Here is a 17,685-nt window from a genome sequence, read left to right as displayed (position 1 = left end):
AAAATGTTCTAAAATTGATTATGATGTTTTCTTAACTCTGAATATGTTAAAACCATTACACTTCACATTTTCCAATGATACATTTATGGCTGTGGATTATATCTTGATGATTCTTTAAAACAAAGTATTTTAAAGTAGGAAAAATGACACTTCAAGAATCATCTCTTGCACACCTACTGTTATCAGTGTTCTACTATTAAGAAAGTTAAGCTTTTATTACTTGGTGATAAAGTGGCCTTATCAACATTATTTTGAAAAGCATTTGCATTTCATCGAATTTAAATTTTAATAAGATATTTGTAGACTCATAAGGTCAATTTACAATAGCTAAACTATGGAACCAACCTAGGTTCCTTCAATAGATGAATGGATAAAGAAAATGTAGTATATATACTCAATGAAATATTACTCAGCTTTAAAAAAGAGTAAAATTTTGACATTTTCTAGTAAATGGATAGAATTAGAGTTATCATGCTAAGTGAAATAAGCCAATCCCAAAAAATTAAAAGCTGAATGTTTTCCCTAATGTGCAGATGCTAATTCACTATAAGCCATGGGGTAGTAGAGAAGAACAGCGTTATCTTAGATCAGGTAGAGGGAAGTGAAGGGAGGGAAGGGGAGGAAACGTAGGGATAGGAAAGATAGTAGAATGAAACAGACATTATTAATTTATGTATATATATGACTGCATGACCAATATGATTCTACAACATGTACACTCAGAAAAATGAGAAATTATATCCCACCTATGTATGATATATCAAAGTGAATAAATACATTCTACTATCATGTATAACTAATTAAAACAAATAAAAAATTTAGAAAATTAACATTAATGAATATCATACATTCTAAGGTATTATTAATAAAATTTTATATCACAATATTAATATTAAGAAAATTATGCTATTTATATTAAATCTTAGTTATAGCTTGGAGCTAAAACAATAATAGCAACAAAACTAATATAGCATATTATGCATCTTATAAAATATAACTCTGAGATAAATTACATTGGCTTCTCTAAATACAAGGACAACTCTTGAGTACTATATGCACTTAAGTTTTGTTTTTCAGTCAATTAATATATCAATTTTACTAATGTAAATATATTGTAATGTAATATATTCAGGAACACAGCTGTATAAGTTGACAGCCTGTGTTATCCTCTTAACCAAAGTAAATGTTTGGAGTTGGTATTTAAAAATAGTCTTGGCTTGGAATGTGAAACTTCATTATTCATATCTCTATTGCATATGATGCCAAAAATTATATTTACTCTGAGTATTTTACAGATAATTTGTTGTTGTTGTTTTGGTTAAATTTATTACCAAGCCTTGTTTTTTTAAAGCCTGACTATATATCTCATATTTCTGCCTTCTTGCAATAAAACAGGGCAATAATTCTCAGACAATTTGTGAGTTAAAAAGGAAAACAGAGTGTCAATATACTGTGATGGATTTCAAATTGATTCATTAAATGTTTTACTTCTGATTATAAATGCTCTAATAAAATAATGGTCTTTTCTGTGCCAAGAAATATTTCAATACACTGAAAACTAAACTATGACAAACCACTAAAGTCCTTGTTATGATTTAGATGTAAGGTGTCCCCTAAAAGCTCATGTGTGAGACAATGAAAGGTGGTTTACAGGTAAAATGATTAGGTTACGAAAGCCTTAACCCAATCAGTGAATTCCCTAATAGGGATTAAATGAGTAGTAACTGTAGGCAGGTAGAATGTGGCTGGAGGAAGTGGGTCCTGGGAGAGTGCCTTTGGGTTACATAGTTTGTCTATATAACTCAAAGGAGATTTCTCTGCTTCCTGAAGGTTATGTTCTGAACTGCTTTCATTCACCACATGATGTTCTGCTTCACATCAAGCCCAGAGGAATGGAGTAGACCATCTGTGAACTGAGACTTCTGAAACCAGGAGTCCCCAAATAAGCTTTTCCTTCTGTAAAATTGCCAGGTCTTCCAGTCATGGTAGCCAAAAAGCTGACTAAAATAGCTCATTAACTACTAAAGAAAGTTGGTCAAATACCACTACATCTTTGGTTACTTAAAAAGCAAACTTTAGAATCTTTGAAATAGTTGTAATTTTTAAGCCTTCAGTATATAATGGAATATTCTCCTATAATCATGCTAAGTAACTAATAAAATGGAATTTGATACAGTCTCTTTCAAAGAGGATAAAAGCACATTATTCATCTGTAAGTGGCATCTGTCAGTGTATATGAAATAGCAATAATAGTATATTACTTTAAATAATTAAGGTAATATAATAATAATTAAATAATTAAGGTAATATACTATTATTGTCTACTTTTTTGTTTCTATTACTTTATATAAATTTTAAAAGTTTAAAATGTAGAAGTTAATAAGGCAATGATGATAATAATAAAAGTATATTATATGATCTGTTATGATTGTGAATTTTTAAAAAATCATATAATACTTTATTATTATATACAGTTTTTATGGTTTGTGTTTGTATACCATTTAAAAATGTAAAGTAAAAATATTGTAAACTAAATTTATTATAGAGTTCACTACTTAAAAACACAACTCTTTTTCTGCTTAATATATGTAGTCAATGTCAATACATAAATCTTAAAATATGTAAATTTATACATAGATGTCTTAATCAGGTAATGCCATGAGACCAAAAAACAAACAAAAAACCTGAACACTCAAGTATCTATAAAAACTTAAATATCTACATATAACAAATGTTGATTTCATAAATTTTCTTCCAGTTCAACCATAGTATATGTATTTGAAGAAATTTTTTTTATAAATTTCATGTTATCTAAATTCATCTGATTTTAAATTATATATCATTTGTTCTTATTCATATGGAAGAAGTAAAAATGAAATCACTTTATAATGTAATCTCCTTTCCAATAGAACTGGTGATGAAATAGAAGTCTATCTCTATGTTTGGAAGTGTCTTTATGTTATTTTAACTATAGATCCAAACATAATACAAATCATCTTTAACAATTTCTAACAATATTATTAAAAAAAAAGCTTAGCCTGGCATGGTAGTGCACACCTATAATCCCAGGGAGGCTGAGGCAGGAGGATCACGAGTTCAAAGCCAGCCTCAGCAAAGACTAAGCAACTCAGTGAGACCCTGTCTCTAAGCACTACAAAAAGCACTGAGGAGATGTGGCTCAGTGGTTGAATGCCTCATAATTCAATCCCTGATTACCCACCCCCCCCCGCCCAAAAATTGTATGTACAGATTATAGAATACTACATTACCTGTTCACAGTTTTCAAATAGGTGAAAACGTTGGTGAAGTCTAAAGAACATAGGTACATCTTGTTTATATTTATTTATACTTACATCTACTAAAAAGGCATCAGTAAATTTAAAACTAGATAATGAATATTTCAAACTGTTCTGAGTTAGGGATAAAATATTTTACTTGAAATTATTAATATTTGTAAGCTTTCCATTAATTTAGGGTTATTAAATGTATAACATTTCTAATTATGAAAATATGAAAGTATTAATCTATTCTTTCAAACATCCTTAATTATATACCTAGAATGAGAAAGGTGATATGCTAAGCTCAAAGAACAGAACCATGAACAAGTTCAGGGCAGTTTGCTCCCACATATACTGTGAAAAGATAGCTCCATGTATAGCTCTAATATGTTTAGAAAAAAATTGGGATCTGAAGGGAGCATCTGATACCTTATTAGAAGTTATTGTTCCTTCAGCTTTATCTGGCAGTATAATAAGTTCTGAAAACATTCTTTTTAGAGATGGCCCATTTCTATCCTGACATGTGTACAAAGGGCAGACTGGTTTTGGCCTCAGGCAAAGATTGATTTATCATGTTTCTTTTGAACTAAAATTGATCCCTCTGCATTTTTTTCACTTTAAAATTACTGTTAAACATCTTAAGCATAAATATAGTACTTAACAGAAAAAAAGCATTAAAAGAAAGATCTAAGAGGGAAACATAAAAAGAAGTAGTTCCATAATAATGTGATTCATCAGAAAATGCATAATTTACAATACTATTTTATGATATAAAATTACTATAGGAAAATGAGACATATATACATAAAATTAGATGTCTTTTCTTATTTGTAAGAAAATCAAATTATCAACATAATTTATTGAAAACTGGGATTGTTAATGGAAAAGATTATAGGCAAAAGTTTCTGCCTTTTTTTCATCTTCTTGTGTTTTAGGAAGACTTTTTGAACTATTCTAATAATGAGAGAATGTCAATTACCACAGAGAATTCTACAGGTAAAATGATTGATAAAATAGCTACTTTCAAGTTATTATGAAAGTACATAAAATGTGTGTTTATAAGATATCTTAAACATGAGTGTCCTTTCTTGAACTTGTCTTAGTTACATTATTGCTACAACATGAGACATACAATATATCTACAAAAGCTTAAATCTGCTAGACAATAAAGAAAAGATAATACATTTTTGATAGTAAGTTGTATGTGTGCTGTATATTGTGACTCTATAAAGCTGTGTATTATACTGTGTTTTAGAAATAGCTCAGAGGAATATGAAAACTTAAAAATATAAATGAAGGAAATGCAAAATAAATGTAATGCCTTTAAGTAGATTAACGTCATCATTAACTTCTTCATCATCATAAGCAAAAATGAAGCATAGGGGTGCATTTCTTAATAAAATGCTCAAGTTTGGACCTTTAAAACCCAACATTGAAACATGTTTTAACAGTACATAAATAGAAGAAATGAACTGTGTTATTAGATACTCTGTGATTATGTTGAATTAATATTTAAAATCCTTAACAATGCATATTTAACTGTGGTGATATTAGAGAACTCTCAAAATTGAACAAAACATGGTGATGTAGGACTGTAACCCCAACTATTCAGGAGACTAAGGCAGAGAGATCTCAAGTTCAAGGACATCCTGGGCAAATTAAGGAGACCCTATCTAAAAATAAAGGTTAAAAATAAAAGGCCTCAGGAATGTAATTCAATGACAAACTGCTCTTCAGTTCAATCCCCAGTACATCCTCCAATAAAAACAAAACAAAACAAAAAAGCCAACCTCTATTAATTGCAACTGAAATTTTCCATGTAGTCAAATTGCAATTACACTGGTGAATAGTTATTTATTATAATGTTACTATCTGAAATACATTTCTATCAAATTATTCAGTGCAATCTGAATATATTATTGATAACACTAAAATAATTAAAAGTCAATATTTTCTTTAACCCTCATTAAAGTCAACTTCAGTCTTAGCATGTAGTATTATCAGTGATCCTAATTTAGAGCACAAGTGAAAACTGCCTATCACAAGTCCTCAACAAGTTCCTGCACTCTAAAGGACAGAATGGGTGGTGATGAAGAAATACCTAATTTGATTCCAATAATCATGAAAAATAAGTAGTCAGTCTAATTTAGGGACAGAAAAATTAAGAAAAATAAGAACAGAAAAAGAAGAGGAAACTCTTTTCCACCCAGGTTTCTACATGCTTTTTTTTTTTTTTAGTGTTTCGATCATAAAATCATTAAATAAAATTCCTCAGCACTAAATCTCAATAGCAGTGTTCCTTGACACTAGTCTCTATATCTATCCTGACATTTCTGATCAATCTATTAAGAAATCTGAAAGTCGAACTTTGCTAATTTTCAATTTAAGCAATTACATAGGGTAACTTACACTTGTTACCCTGACCACATGTGAATGTGAGACACTGAAAACCAATTAAAATAAAGTAATTAATAAAGTGGGGGAAGGCATTAAAAATCAATTTGGGGTGGCATGGTAGAGCACACCTACAATCCCCTATATTTGAGATAGTGTAGGCAGGAACATCATAAGAGTCAGCCAGCGCAATTTAGCAAGTCCCTGTCTCAGAAACTAAAAAGGGCTGGACATGTAGCTCAGTGGTATAGTACTTGTTTAGCATGTGTAAGTTCATGGGTTCAATCTCCAGTACCTCAAAAACAAAATAAATTTTTATACTAATATATCACATAATAGTGTCAATTAAAATAGCTATGAACTTTATTTTGGTGACTTAGATGTGCAAGGAAATTTAAACTCCATCTATTCCTCCAAAGAAAACTCTAATTTATTGTTTATTAGAAGAGTTATTGTTAAAGATAAAAAGTATGCTTCTAGCTAGAAACTGTGAGACATGTCAGATATTCCATTAACAGAAACCACATTGATAAGTTCATTCTTTTTCTTGGGCATAACTCTAATAGTTTTGAAAGACAACCTTTCAAAGTACAGGATTTTTTTTATACCACCAGACTGAAAGCATTTTCCTTCCTGCATTAACAGGAGCTTTGGGGGGACAACTACATTCAAACCATAACACTTGATGTAGAAAAAAAAAGCAGTAAGACACTTAGTAGGGCTGGAATTGTATGACACAGGGAAATTCATAGTAGGAAAAGTGATTGGAAATAATATCAGTAGCAAATCAAATGTATACTTGCTAAATTATTGGATACAAGACTGTTTAAAGTCAAAATTCCAAACAAATACCCAAGAGAAAAAGGAGAATTATTTAACTTATTACAATACAGTAGACACTTTGTCAGAATAAAAATTTGAGAAATACTCCAACAAAAGAATTCACAATATATTTGTGAAGATCATTCAAAAAACATAAAAAAATATAATTAATTATATAAGGAAGTCCATAATGATATTGCATCATCCTAAGGAAAGGAATAGATACTAAGATTTCAAATAATGGACATAATGTCATGGAGTTTTGATATTTCTTTGGTAGACTAAACTTAACTGGAAATTGAAGGATTATTTAGAACTTAATACCAGGGATTCTGTAAAGAAATATCTGAAGCTGGTAAGAGTGACAAAAGCACACAACACAGGTTTAGGTGGGGTGAGATCAATTCCATTTAATTTTAAGTAAAATTCTCAGGTAGTACTTTAGAAGCAATTCATGAAAGATTATGTACATGAGAATAAGGAGCTTACACCTGCTATTTCGTGTGTATGTGGAGCAGGGCAGTTTTGAAGAGATTGTTTCCAAATAAGAAAGATTAGAGATAGGGAAATGCAGGCTTGAATAGCCATAGGAAGGACTTTAGGAATTGCTGTTCAGGAAAGTTTCCACTATCTCAGCCTTCTCTACAATGGGAATTGTTCTCAAAAGCACTGAGAAAAGGCACCTTGCTACTCAAGACCCTCCAGGGGGCACTTATCAACCATTTCAACTATGGCAGTTAAGGCAATAGATTTCTGAAGGGCTCGCTTGGAAGTTATTCCACTTGTCCATTACTTACATATCTGCCTGCCAGTGGAGAATAATACCTGTTTCTTTTCCAAGATTTCCTCTTATTAGCAAACTATAAACCAGAATCCACTGGGGAATGAGTTATTAGGAAATGAAGTTCTAGGCATCTCCTACAAAAGGCAGAGAGATGAACTTAGAAGTGAGTAGCAGTGAAGATTGGTGGGAACAGACCATCCAGTAGGAAAGGAAAGATCAAAAGACTGAAACAGACTCCGGACTTTGCATCTATCTTTATCAAAGAAAAGTTCAATTCTGAAATTATAGTTTCATATAATACTTAACTTAAACAACTGATTATACTTCTCAAATTTTAAACAAATGAGAAATATTTAAATATTGCTATTTCCAATAAAAATGAATTCTATTAAATACATAAAGCATCAATTGTCATGCCTTAATTTTATTTAGCCACTGGCAACCATTTTTTTTCCAATCTGTCTTCTTATGACATGACTATGAAAAACTTTCCATTCTTGCTATTCTTATCTGTTTTTGTCACTCTTTAATGCTTTTAAAATGTGATATCCAGAATTAAATAAGGGTCTCATAATAAAATATAAGTAGAATACAGTAGAACTGTTTCAGTCAATGATTTTGATACTATCTTTATATTCATTCAGCCAAAGTTTAAAATTGTGTTTTAGAATTAGTTTTATACGTCTGCCTAATCTTGGGCTTGCAATCAAAATTTTCTAGTATTTTGCAAATGAACCAATGCCAAGCTAGGTCACCTTCCCTGGATAGATGTTGGAATCATTAACACAAAATCAATAGCTGTCACTAAATAGATGAGTGAAATTTGCAAAGGAAAGATAGCAAATCTTATGAAAGAAATACAGAAAGCAAATTAATGTCTGATCTTTGAAGATGGAGTTCACAGCTGAAGAGTTTATCAAAAAATTGAAATTAGGCCAGATAAATATTATTTATGAAACAAAATTTGAGCCAGTAAAGAAGTTAATTCCATTTTATATATAGTTGAACAAATGAGGTGATTTCCTATCAAAGCAGTTAAAATGAAAAAGAAAATACAGCACAATAGATCTGTTTCAAAGCACAGATTGAATAGATTGGATGAGACATATGCCTGATTAGACAAGGATCAGAGGCAAATATGTGATGAGAAATTGTAATATCAGATGCAAAATACTAATTTTAAAGTGTTAGAATCAAGGGAAAAGAGATATCTAGAAAAATAAATAGTGAATTTTCTCTCAAAGAGTGTGACCATGAGCTACTGCAATATGGTGGAACACCATGGCTCAAAAATAATTTGAAATCATTTAAATTTCAACAGATATGACACAATACATATATATTTTCAAAAATAAACTAAGAGATATTTGGAATGTGCATCATCTTAGAATGCTTTGTATTTGCTTTAAATATGTTTTCATATAGAATATATCTTTTAAAGTCTCCAAAAAATACTGCTGCTGTTGAGTGAGAAATTATAGAACAATCCAAGCAGCTGCAAGAAAAACAGTTTTATTACTAAATTAATAATTTCAAACTGGACCAGAAGGGACCATCATCCCTCTGGTTATGGAAGCATATTGTTCTTCAGCTTAGCTAAGCCAGGAGCTTCTAATTGTAATGAAATGAGCCTAATTAAATGACAGCAGATGGACTTTGATATTTTAGTTGATGAAGTATTTGTTTACACTGATTTTTTATGGTTCATATAATTTCAAAAGTAGTACTGTGCCCAGTCATGGAATACTACTGAAAAAGGATTTGACAACAGAATTACAATTCATGAATATCCTTTTAATTTCTCTATTTTCATCTAATGTACTAATCTGCTTAAAGTATTAAAGAATAAAATGAAAATCATATTAAAACTCTATTTAGAATACTTTCATGTAGCTCTCACCAGTGGTTTGAAAATCAAAGTCTGAGTTGTGAAAGAAACAGAAATCTTAAAGCTTAATGAGATCTATCTCCAATAAATTATTCCCTTGAGTTGAAAAGTTATATAATACTTTACAATTTTTTTTATTTTATAATGATCAAAATTTAATAATATTAGCAAAAATAACACTTTCAAAATTGGCTAGCATTTATATAAGGTTTACACTAAGTCAGAAAATACATTAAGTGCTTTTACAGTAATTATTAAATGCTTTTAGAGTAATTGTTTCTACACATAAAATCAGATGGGTATCAAACTGTTGTAACAGGTTACTCTATTTCAGAATGAGAATTATCAAAAAATACCATAATGTTCATACATATAAAGTATACAATTTGAATTACTTTTAGAATGTCTATAATGCTGGTAAAAATGCTTGTGTGTGAAGAAAATCAAAGAAAAATTATGAAATAGGCTTAATTTATTTTACAAACTCTACTGAGTGATATTCACTAAAACTTTTGAATTATAAAAACAGTGTTGAAAATCAAATTTGTAAACAAAGAAAAATTATTTTATGAAACTAAATATTTAGTACAGAAGTTCCCAAGAGTTCTGGAATTCAATATTAACTATATAATATACAGTGTAGCTTTAAATTTTTCTCCACATATCATGTAGGCAAAGCTGTAGCAAACATAATGTGCTATCATGGAATGGTTGAAAGATAATACAGAAGAAAACATAAAAAAAAAAATCAGCAGCTATAGCCAGGCACAGTGGCACATGCCTGGAATCCCAGTGGTTTGGGAGGCTAAGGCAGGACAATCAAGAGTTCAAAAACAGGGGCTGGGGTTATGGCTCAGAGGAAAAGGGCTCATCTGGCATGCGTGAGGCACTGGGTTCGATCCTCAGCACCACATAAATATAAAATGTGTCCACCTATAACTAAGAAATAAATATTTTAAAAAAGAGTTCAAAGCCAGCCTCAGCAATGATAAGGTGCTAAGCAACTCAATGAGACCCTGTCCCTAAAAAAATACAAAAATAGGACTGGGGATGTGGCTCAGTGGTTGAGTGCCCCTGAATTCAATCCCCAGTACCCCCCCACCGCCACCAAAAAAAGTCAGCAACTATGGAATTGGGTGTAAAAAGATACATATAATGTGACAATTAAGAAAAATTGGTTTATACAACTTTCAAATCCCAAATAGTAAGTATTAATACTTACATTGCCTGTAAAGTGTAAATAAAGCCATAAAAGCAATAATAAAGTATATCACATAGTGTATCTTTATGTTGATATTATGAGATATGACTATGGTAATATATCCCATGTAACAAATAATGAAAAAGTGCTAAGCATACAAAACTCATTTAAACTTAAAAGTTGTTCAATGTCACCACAGTAATTATTTTCACCCTTGTTCATACAGTGTCTCTATTATTAAGATATTAACATCCTTACCATTGTGTAGCTGTGGGCCACTTTCATTAGTTCGATGCACCCTTGAGCATCTGCGAATGCTCGGATTCCCAAACAGTTAGATGGGTGCAGAAGCTTCATGAGGAAGTGGCAGCACACTTCCACTACTTGAGGAAGCTGAAGAAGGCATGCTGCAGCAAGAAGGTTTTCAATGGTGTCTTCTTTCAATTCCAAGCAACCTAAACATAAGAGAATCATGAAACTCTTGAGTTTAACAGGCATTGCTCTATTTCTCAAAACATTAGCAAATCTACTAGAAGGACTGAGATAGATTGATAATCAAGATAAATATGACTCAGAAAAGGTGAGTAATTATTTTAAGTATTTTGTACTTCTTCATGCAATGTTCAAAATTATCCAGTAAATATAAATGCAGTTTTACCTACAATATCTGTACCCATGTCAGAGCAATTATGGTTCTTCCGTTAGTTATAAAATAAGAACAAAGAGAAATATAGTTCAAGCTATGTTTCTTCAAATTTAGGGGATCAGAGGTTCACTACATTCCTGAAATATGCATCAATTTGTGTCTGAATATGAGGATTATCAAGATATGTACATAATTTTATATATACATATGCTTCAGATTTCTATATGGTATTTAATTCACTGTATCGATGTTTCTAATTGTCTATAATATTTCTTTCCTTTTGGTCAGTTATATTAGCCGCAATACATTACCTCTTCTGTCTTTACCTTTTTTTTCTTTTTTCTAACTTTCAGAAAATGGGGCTATTTTGAGATGTTTAGGACTCACCCTTGAAACATTCTGGCTTACCTATATGGGGTTAGATTTCAATTAGTAATGCAATGTCTTTCTGGTTTTACTCTCAGATTTTCTAACTATATTTGAATGGGTTTGGGTTAAGTAATAGTCTCAGAAATGGTTTATTCTATTTTGTGTCATAGACTAGTAGTAGCTCTTTATTAGAAATATCTTCACTATTTTTTCCTGAAAACAGAACCAGACCACATTTTCCTTGATTGTTCTGAACCATGAGCAGAAAGGATGACTTTTTGTTACTAACAAACCAACACATTCAGGATAGATCTTCACAGTCTATGCTCTCCTTCACTCTAACAGCTATTAAAGGTGATAATAAAAACCAAGTGGATGCAAATTATACAAGAAAGAGTCAAAGTCCTGAATCAAAACCTGGAATCACTAGATTGAGCTAATAATACTCAAATTGTATTTTAATAATATACTTAGTATTTGAACATATATTAACTTCTGCAGCCTCATTTACTCTGTTGCAGTTTTCATTTTAATTAGCTAGAACCTGTAATTATGTGAACATTTTTATACCATAAGTTATTTTGCCTTCTGTCATTACTACTTTTTTTTTTTGCTAAATGAATCAAGATTTTCAGTGAATTGCCTCATTAAATATTATTTAGAAATCAAAATATTTTTCTGGATCCCTATTAATGAACACTATAGACCAATGGTAACGGGTAGATATTTTTAAGAGTATAATTATTTCATTAAACTTATTTAGAAATTACTGGCATTGCTGAATATGAAGATATATGCTATCATTAGTACTGGAAAATTATTGCCCATTTTTATCTAAATGAGTCTTAATTTTCTCTTAAAGAATATTCCTAAGGAATATAAATTGGAACACCTCATTCTCTCCTACATGTCTGTAACTTTTTTCATAGCTTCCATTCACTAATTCTTTGTAATATCTAACATTTTATTTACCCCTCATTTTTAGAATAGCAATAGAGTTTGTTTGTTGGTTTGTTTATTTATTGGTACCAGGAATTGAACTCAGGGGCACTCAATCACTGAGCCACATCCCCAACACTGTTTTTATTGATTTATTGATTAATACGAGGGATTGAACTTAGGGGCACTCAATCGCTAAGCCACATTCCCAGCCCTATTTTTGTTTTTTTATTTAGAGACGGTGTCTCACTCTGTTGCTTAGTATCTTGCTTTTGCTGAGGTTGGGTTTGACTTCAAGATCCTCCTGCCTCAGCCTCCCAAGCCACTAAGATTACAGGCATATGCCATTGCACCCAGCAATAATATTTATTTTTATTTTTAGAAGTGATCTCCATGAGAATTACTTGTGCCACAATGTGTGTAATATTTTTATATCCACCTTCAAATCCATTGATACTTCCTTGGGTTTGCTCATTTTGACTCAGGATGTCAAATGCTATTGATCCCTGACTTCTTAACAGTTTATCTAACCTTCAATTCTAGAAGTACCTTCCATTTGAATTATTCACTTTATAGAATTTCTAATCAATTAATACAACACAAACTTTTGTTACTAAAAATAAATATACTTAATATCTTCCTTTATTATTCATTTGTTTTTCTGCTTTCTGTCTTCATATAACTTTACCATATTTAATTTTGGTTATAATTACCTAAATATAAATATGTATGAATCTTAGTTAAAATGGAAAACTGTGAGAATTTTAGTTGTTTTTCTAAGAAAATAATGATCTGTGCTATGCACATTTCCAAGTCTTCTAAATACTGAAGTTTGAATTATTCAAGTTAGTTATATAAATAAAATGTTTTGTTTTTCACACCAAAGTTTTTATTCTGGAATATTTTTCACCTTCATTAATTTGTAAGAATAATATAAAAATACTCATATGCCCTTCATCTACCTTCACCAAGTGTTAGGTATTTATGTGTATGTACATTGATGCTATACTTGTTAAATTATCAGAAAATTTATTTCAGCCATCATATTTCAAACTTAGGTGTTTCTGCATGTATTACCGAAAACAAGGATATTCTCCAGTTTAGTGGCAATGTAATTATCTCATATGAAACTGATGTAAAATTATTTGCTGCAACAACATTTTCACAAAATGTTCAATTAATATTCTGTATATCTTTAATTTTTTAAATTCATGATCTAGTCAAGGACTATACCTTATATTTAAGTTCCTTCACCTTTTTTAGTTTAGAAAGTTTCCCAGTCTTTTTGTCATGCGTGGTATTTATTTTGGTGAAGAATGCAGAAAGTTGTTTGTAGAATTCCTCAGTTCGTTCTTATCAAATAATTTCTCCATGATGGAATTTTTTTAAAAAATTTTAAATACCTATATTTTGTTTATTTATTTTTATGTGGTGCTGAGGATTGAACCCAGGGCCTCACATGTGCTAGGCCAGCGCTCTACTGCTTAGTCACAACCCCAGCCCCATCTCCATGATGAAATTAGGTGAAATATTTTTGACAGGAATATCACTAATCATATACTTTTTTTAATGTCCCTTCAGGAGACTCATGATGTCAGAGTGTCCCATTGTTGGTGGCACTAAGCTTAACACCTTTCCTAAAGGAGTATGTATCTGCCATATTTCTTAATTTTAAAGAAACATCTTTCTTTATAATTGATAAGTAATCTGCTGAATGAGAAATAGTTTTCCTTCCATACAATGACATTTCACCCATAACCTAACATGTTTAATAGATAAAAAGGATTTTATTTTATTTATGAGTTTCATTGAAAGAGTAAGACAGCAAAGGAATCTAAAGCAGGCTTCTAAGTGTAGAAAGGACTGATGAAGAAGAAAATAAAGAAAGATGAAATTAAGGTAATAATTGAAAGGGACTACATGTAATGTAAAACAAAGATACTGTTCATTATATATTAATTTTCAATTAAATAACTTCATTTATTTTATATGAGGGATGTTCTATCGGTAAGAAAATTAACCTTGTTATTTAAAACTCCAAGATTTCAATGAATTTGCATTCAGATATTATCAAGTAGCAGAAAACTGAGAACTGTAGTTCAATTCAGAGGGAGATGTTTGCTTATAGCAACAAAATACTCTGAGGAGTTTATCACAGAATAAATAACATTATCATGCAATAATGTTGTCAAATAAAATCATTATCTAAAGTTGAGAGACTTATACCAATTTGAATTAAGACTAATTACATCAGTGCTAATTATTGATATATATTTAAAGTTTTATAAAATACATAGAGATCACCAAAAACAGTATTCTATAAGTTGTAAAAACCTATTTTTATATCAATCTTAGTTTATTTATGAAATATTTATAAACATAAGTTAAAATAGTGGACACATTGAAATCTGCTATTTACAGGTAATTGATCCTAAGTCTAGTAATTTTTAATTTTATATATGTGTATCTTCAATATATTTTCATGATTTAAGACCTTCAGAAGGATTTTTTTCTAAATTGTTCAATAAGGCAGCAAGAAATCAGGTTAAAGGGATAAACACAAAAGGTACAGCTTTTATAGATTACATATAACTATGATTTTAGAAGATCAGGAGGTGACTTTCCTTAGTTTTATTTACAATTTGTCTCAGTAGATTTTGATCAGAACAACTAGCACAGCGGGCCTGGACTGCTGTACTTGAAAATAGCTGCCTATAAGATGTGATTAACTGGGATCTGAGATCTTACATTTCAAGAGGATTCACACCACTAATTGATATGACAAGCTCACTGTGCCTAAACTGTTCGTACATACAGTGTGATTTATGCTGAATACCTGTTTCCTTCTGAGAGTCTGAAATAATGTTATGTCTAGACAGTAGCAGTCGATATGATGCACAACTAATAAAACTCTGCATACTATGTCTCTGATTGGCTTCCCTGGTTGGCACTTTGTCACAACTCATTAAAGGGGGGATGCAGTGTATCCTGTAGGACTCAACTAGAATGGGGCCCTTGGAAATATGTGTCTGGTTTCCTCTAGAATGCATTCCATGGGCCTTTGCCCTTATCTGACTATGTGTTTTCTTCCATAATTAATCATAGCCATTAGTATGCAGATTCTTGATAGTTATTCTAGGGAACTACTGAACTTGGTAACCTCCCAACATATCATTCTAATCAGAAGAGTTGTGGTAGAAGACTAGAAGATCAGTATAATTAATATTTAATTCACTAAAATTAAATATAGATTTATTACAATCATATTCAAATATAGAATTATAAAATCTATATTTATAAATACAGACTTAATACAATAATATCTCATGATATATTTTGTGGACATTATAAAACCAATTCCATAAATCATATGGAAATATAATGAACCTAGAATAGCCAAAACAATTTTGAAAAATAACAAAATGACACTAGCAACACTATTTGATTTTAAAACTTAATACAAAACTACAGTACTTAAACTTGATTGGTATTGGTCTAAACATATGTTTAGGACAATATGTCTAAACATATAGGTCAAAGCAAGAGGATAATTTTCAGTAATAAATGGGCAAGTCACATATGAAAAGACACAAGGCAATTCACTTGAAAAATGGATACTCTGAAAAAGTATCCATACACAGAAGAAACATGTACTGCAGTCTATACCTTCACAACATGTGAAATATATTCAAGATGAATCTAAATGTTAAACTTTGGACTATAGATCTTTAATTAAATAATAGGAGAACATCTTTAGGTTAAACATTTTTTTTTAGGTTAACTATCAAAAACAGCCCACAAAAGGATAAATTGACAAATTTGACTTCACAAAAATCACTGCAAGAGACACTACTACAGAAACAAAAGGTGAACCAGACTGGAGAAATGTTTACAAATCTTGTATCTGATAAACCATTAGAGCCAGAAAATACAAAGGACTTTCAAACTTGATTAGAGAAAACTTAATATGGGGCAAATGATTTAAACAATGTTGTCACAAAAGTGGGTGTATAAATGGAAGCTGCTGACTATCACTATTGTTTTAGGGAATACATACTAAAAACACAATGAGAGACACTAAGCCTCTATGAGAAACTCTACTGGGAATGTAAAATTGCACAACTACTTTGGAAATGACTTTCACTTCATCTGACTCAGCCATTCTGCTCCTATCTATTTGCTTATGAAAACTGAAGAGAGTGTATAGATATACACTCTTTATCTATAGATTTTTATAATGACCAATGGCTAGAAATAATCCAAATTTTTATTGACAGGTTATTAGATAAGCAATTGGTGTCTATTTATTCCATGGTAAACTTCACAGTATATCATTTTTCTTTCATGAAACAAAAAGAAACTTTGAGGGATGCAACATCATAGCTCATCATGCAGAGTGCTAAATAATTATGTCCAGCAAAAGAAAGTCTCTTCATAAAGAGTACAGAGACTATAATTTAACCTAATTAAAATCCTTGAAAATCCAAAGAAATCTATTGTGACAGAAATTAGTTAGTTCATTAGTGCCTATGTATGAGGTAAGAATAAAAAAACCAACAAGATAGATGTAAAAAGATATAAGAAAATTTGGGGGGTGATAATATATTCACTACTTAGATTATGTTGATGATTTCATGAGCATATATATGTCAAACTTACTAAACTATACACCTTATATTATATGACGCTTATTGCATATTATTCAACAATAAAATTTTTAAAAAGAATATTCAAATATATTTTACAAATATATTTAATAGAATGATTTAAATTTATATTTAGCTATAAATGTTTTCTGAGAGTCTAAATTCAAACACATACTAATATGTTAAAATTTAGAGAAATTATGAGTTATGCATTATATTTTTTCTTAATTTTGTAATATCTATAAATTATAATCATGGAAAATTACATATGCTATACCATTTTAAACACAAGGTAAATATATTGCTTAAATAGTTGTACAAATGTAAGCCTAACATACAAAATGACGTGTATTTGAGTATATGCATGTTTCTATGTGTGTCTTTACCTTCATAGATCAATACTTGCAAAAATATTAATGAATGATGTTTTAATATTATAAGCTGTAGAATATTTAGTATATTTGTTTTCAAAATCAAGCAATTACTCAGCCCAAATTCAAATACTATACTAACACTGAACTTCACAATAATTTACATAGAATTTTAGTAAAGAACTTTCCCATATTTTTTCATAAAAAAGAACTTTTTATAAATTTTTACATACCACATTTTGCAGTTTAACTTTTATTGTCAAGATTAATTTTTAAGATAAACACATAAAAAGTGTACACATATATGGAGTACTGATGACATTTATATACATATATATATATATGTA

The 17,685-nt window shown here is 30.3% G+C and overlaps 1 protein-coding gene across 2 annotated transcripts in view; it reads right to left on the bottom strand.

The window, feature by feature from the left end:
* The window catches only part of Klhl1 (kelch like family member 1), a 358,829-nt gene that overhangs the window by 207,589 nt on the left and 133,555 nt on the right, over window positions 1-17,685 (bottom strand). For both annotated transcript variants that reach the window (XM_076872388.2, XM_076872389.2), the window contains one exon: window positions 10,626-10,822. In XM_076872388.2, the coding sequence (XP_076728503.2) occupies window positions 10,626-10,822 (197 nt within the window). The remainder of the gene's footprint in view (window positions 1-10,625; window positions 10,823-17,685) is intronic.

The sequence above is a fragment of the Callospermophilus lateralis genome, chromosome 12 (genome assembly GCF_048772815.1).
Source record: "Callospermophilus lateralis isolate mCalLat2 chromosome 12, mCalLat2.hap1, whole genome shotgun sequence".
Lineage (NCBI taxonomy): Eukaryota > Metazoa > Chordata > Mammalia > Rodentia > Sciuridae > Callospermophilus > Callospermophilus lateralis.
Note: the sequence above shows the minus strand (reverse complement) of the source record. Positions and strands in the feature narration are given on the sequence as shown.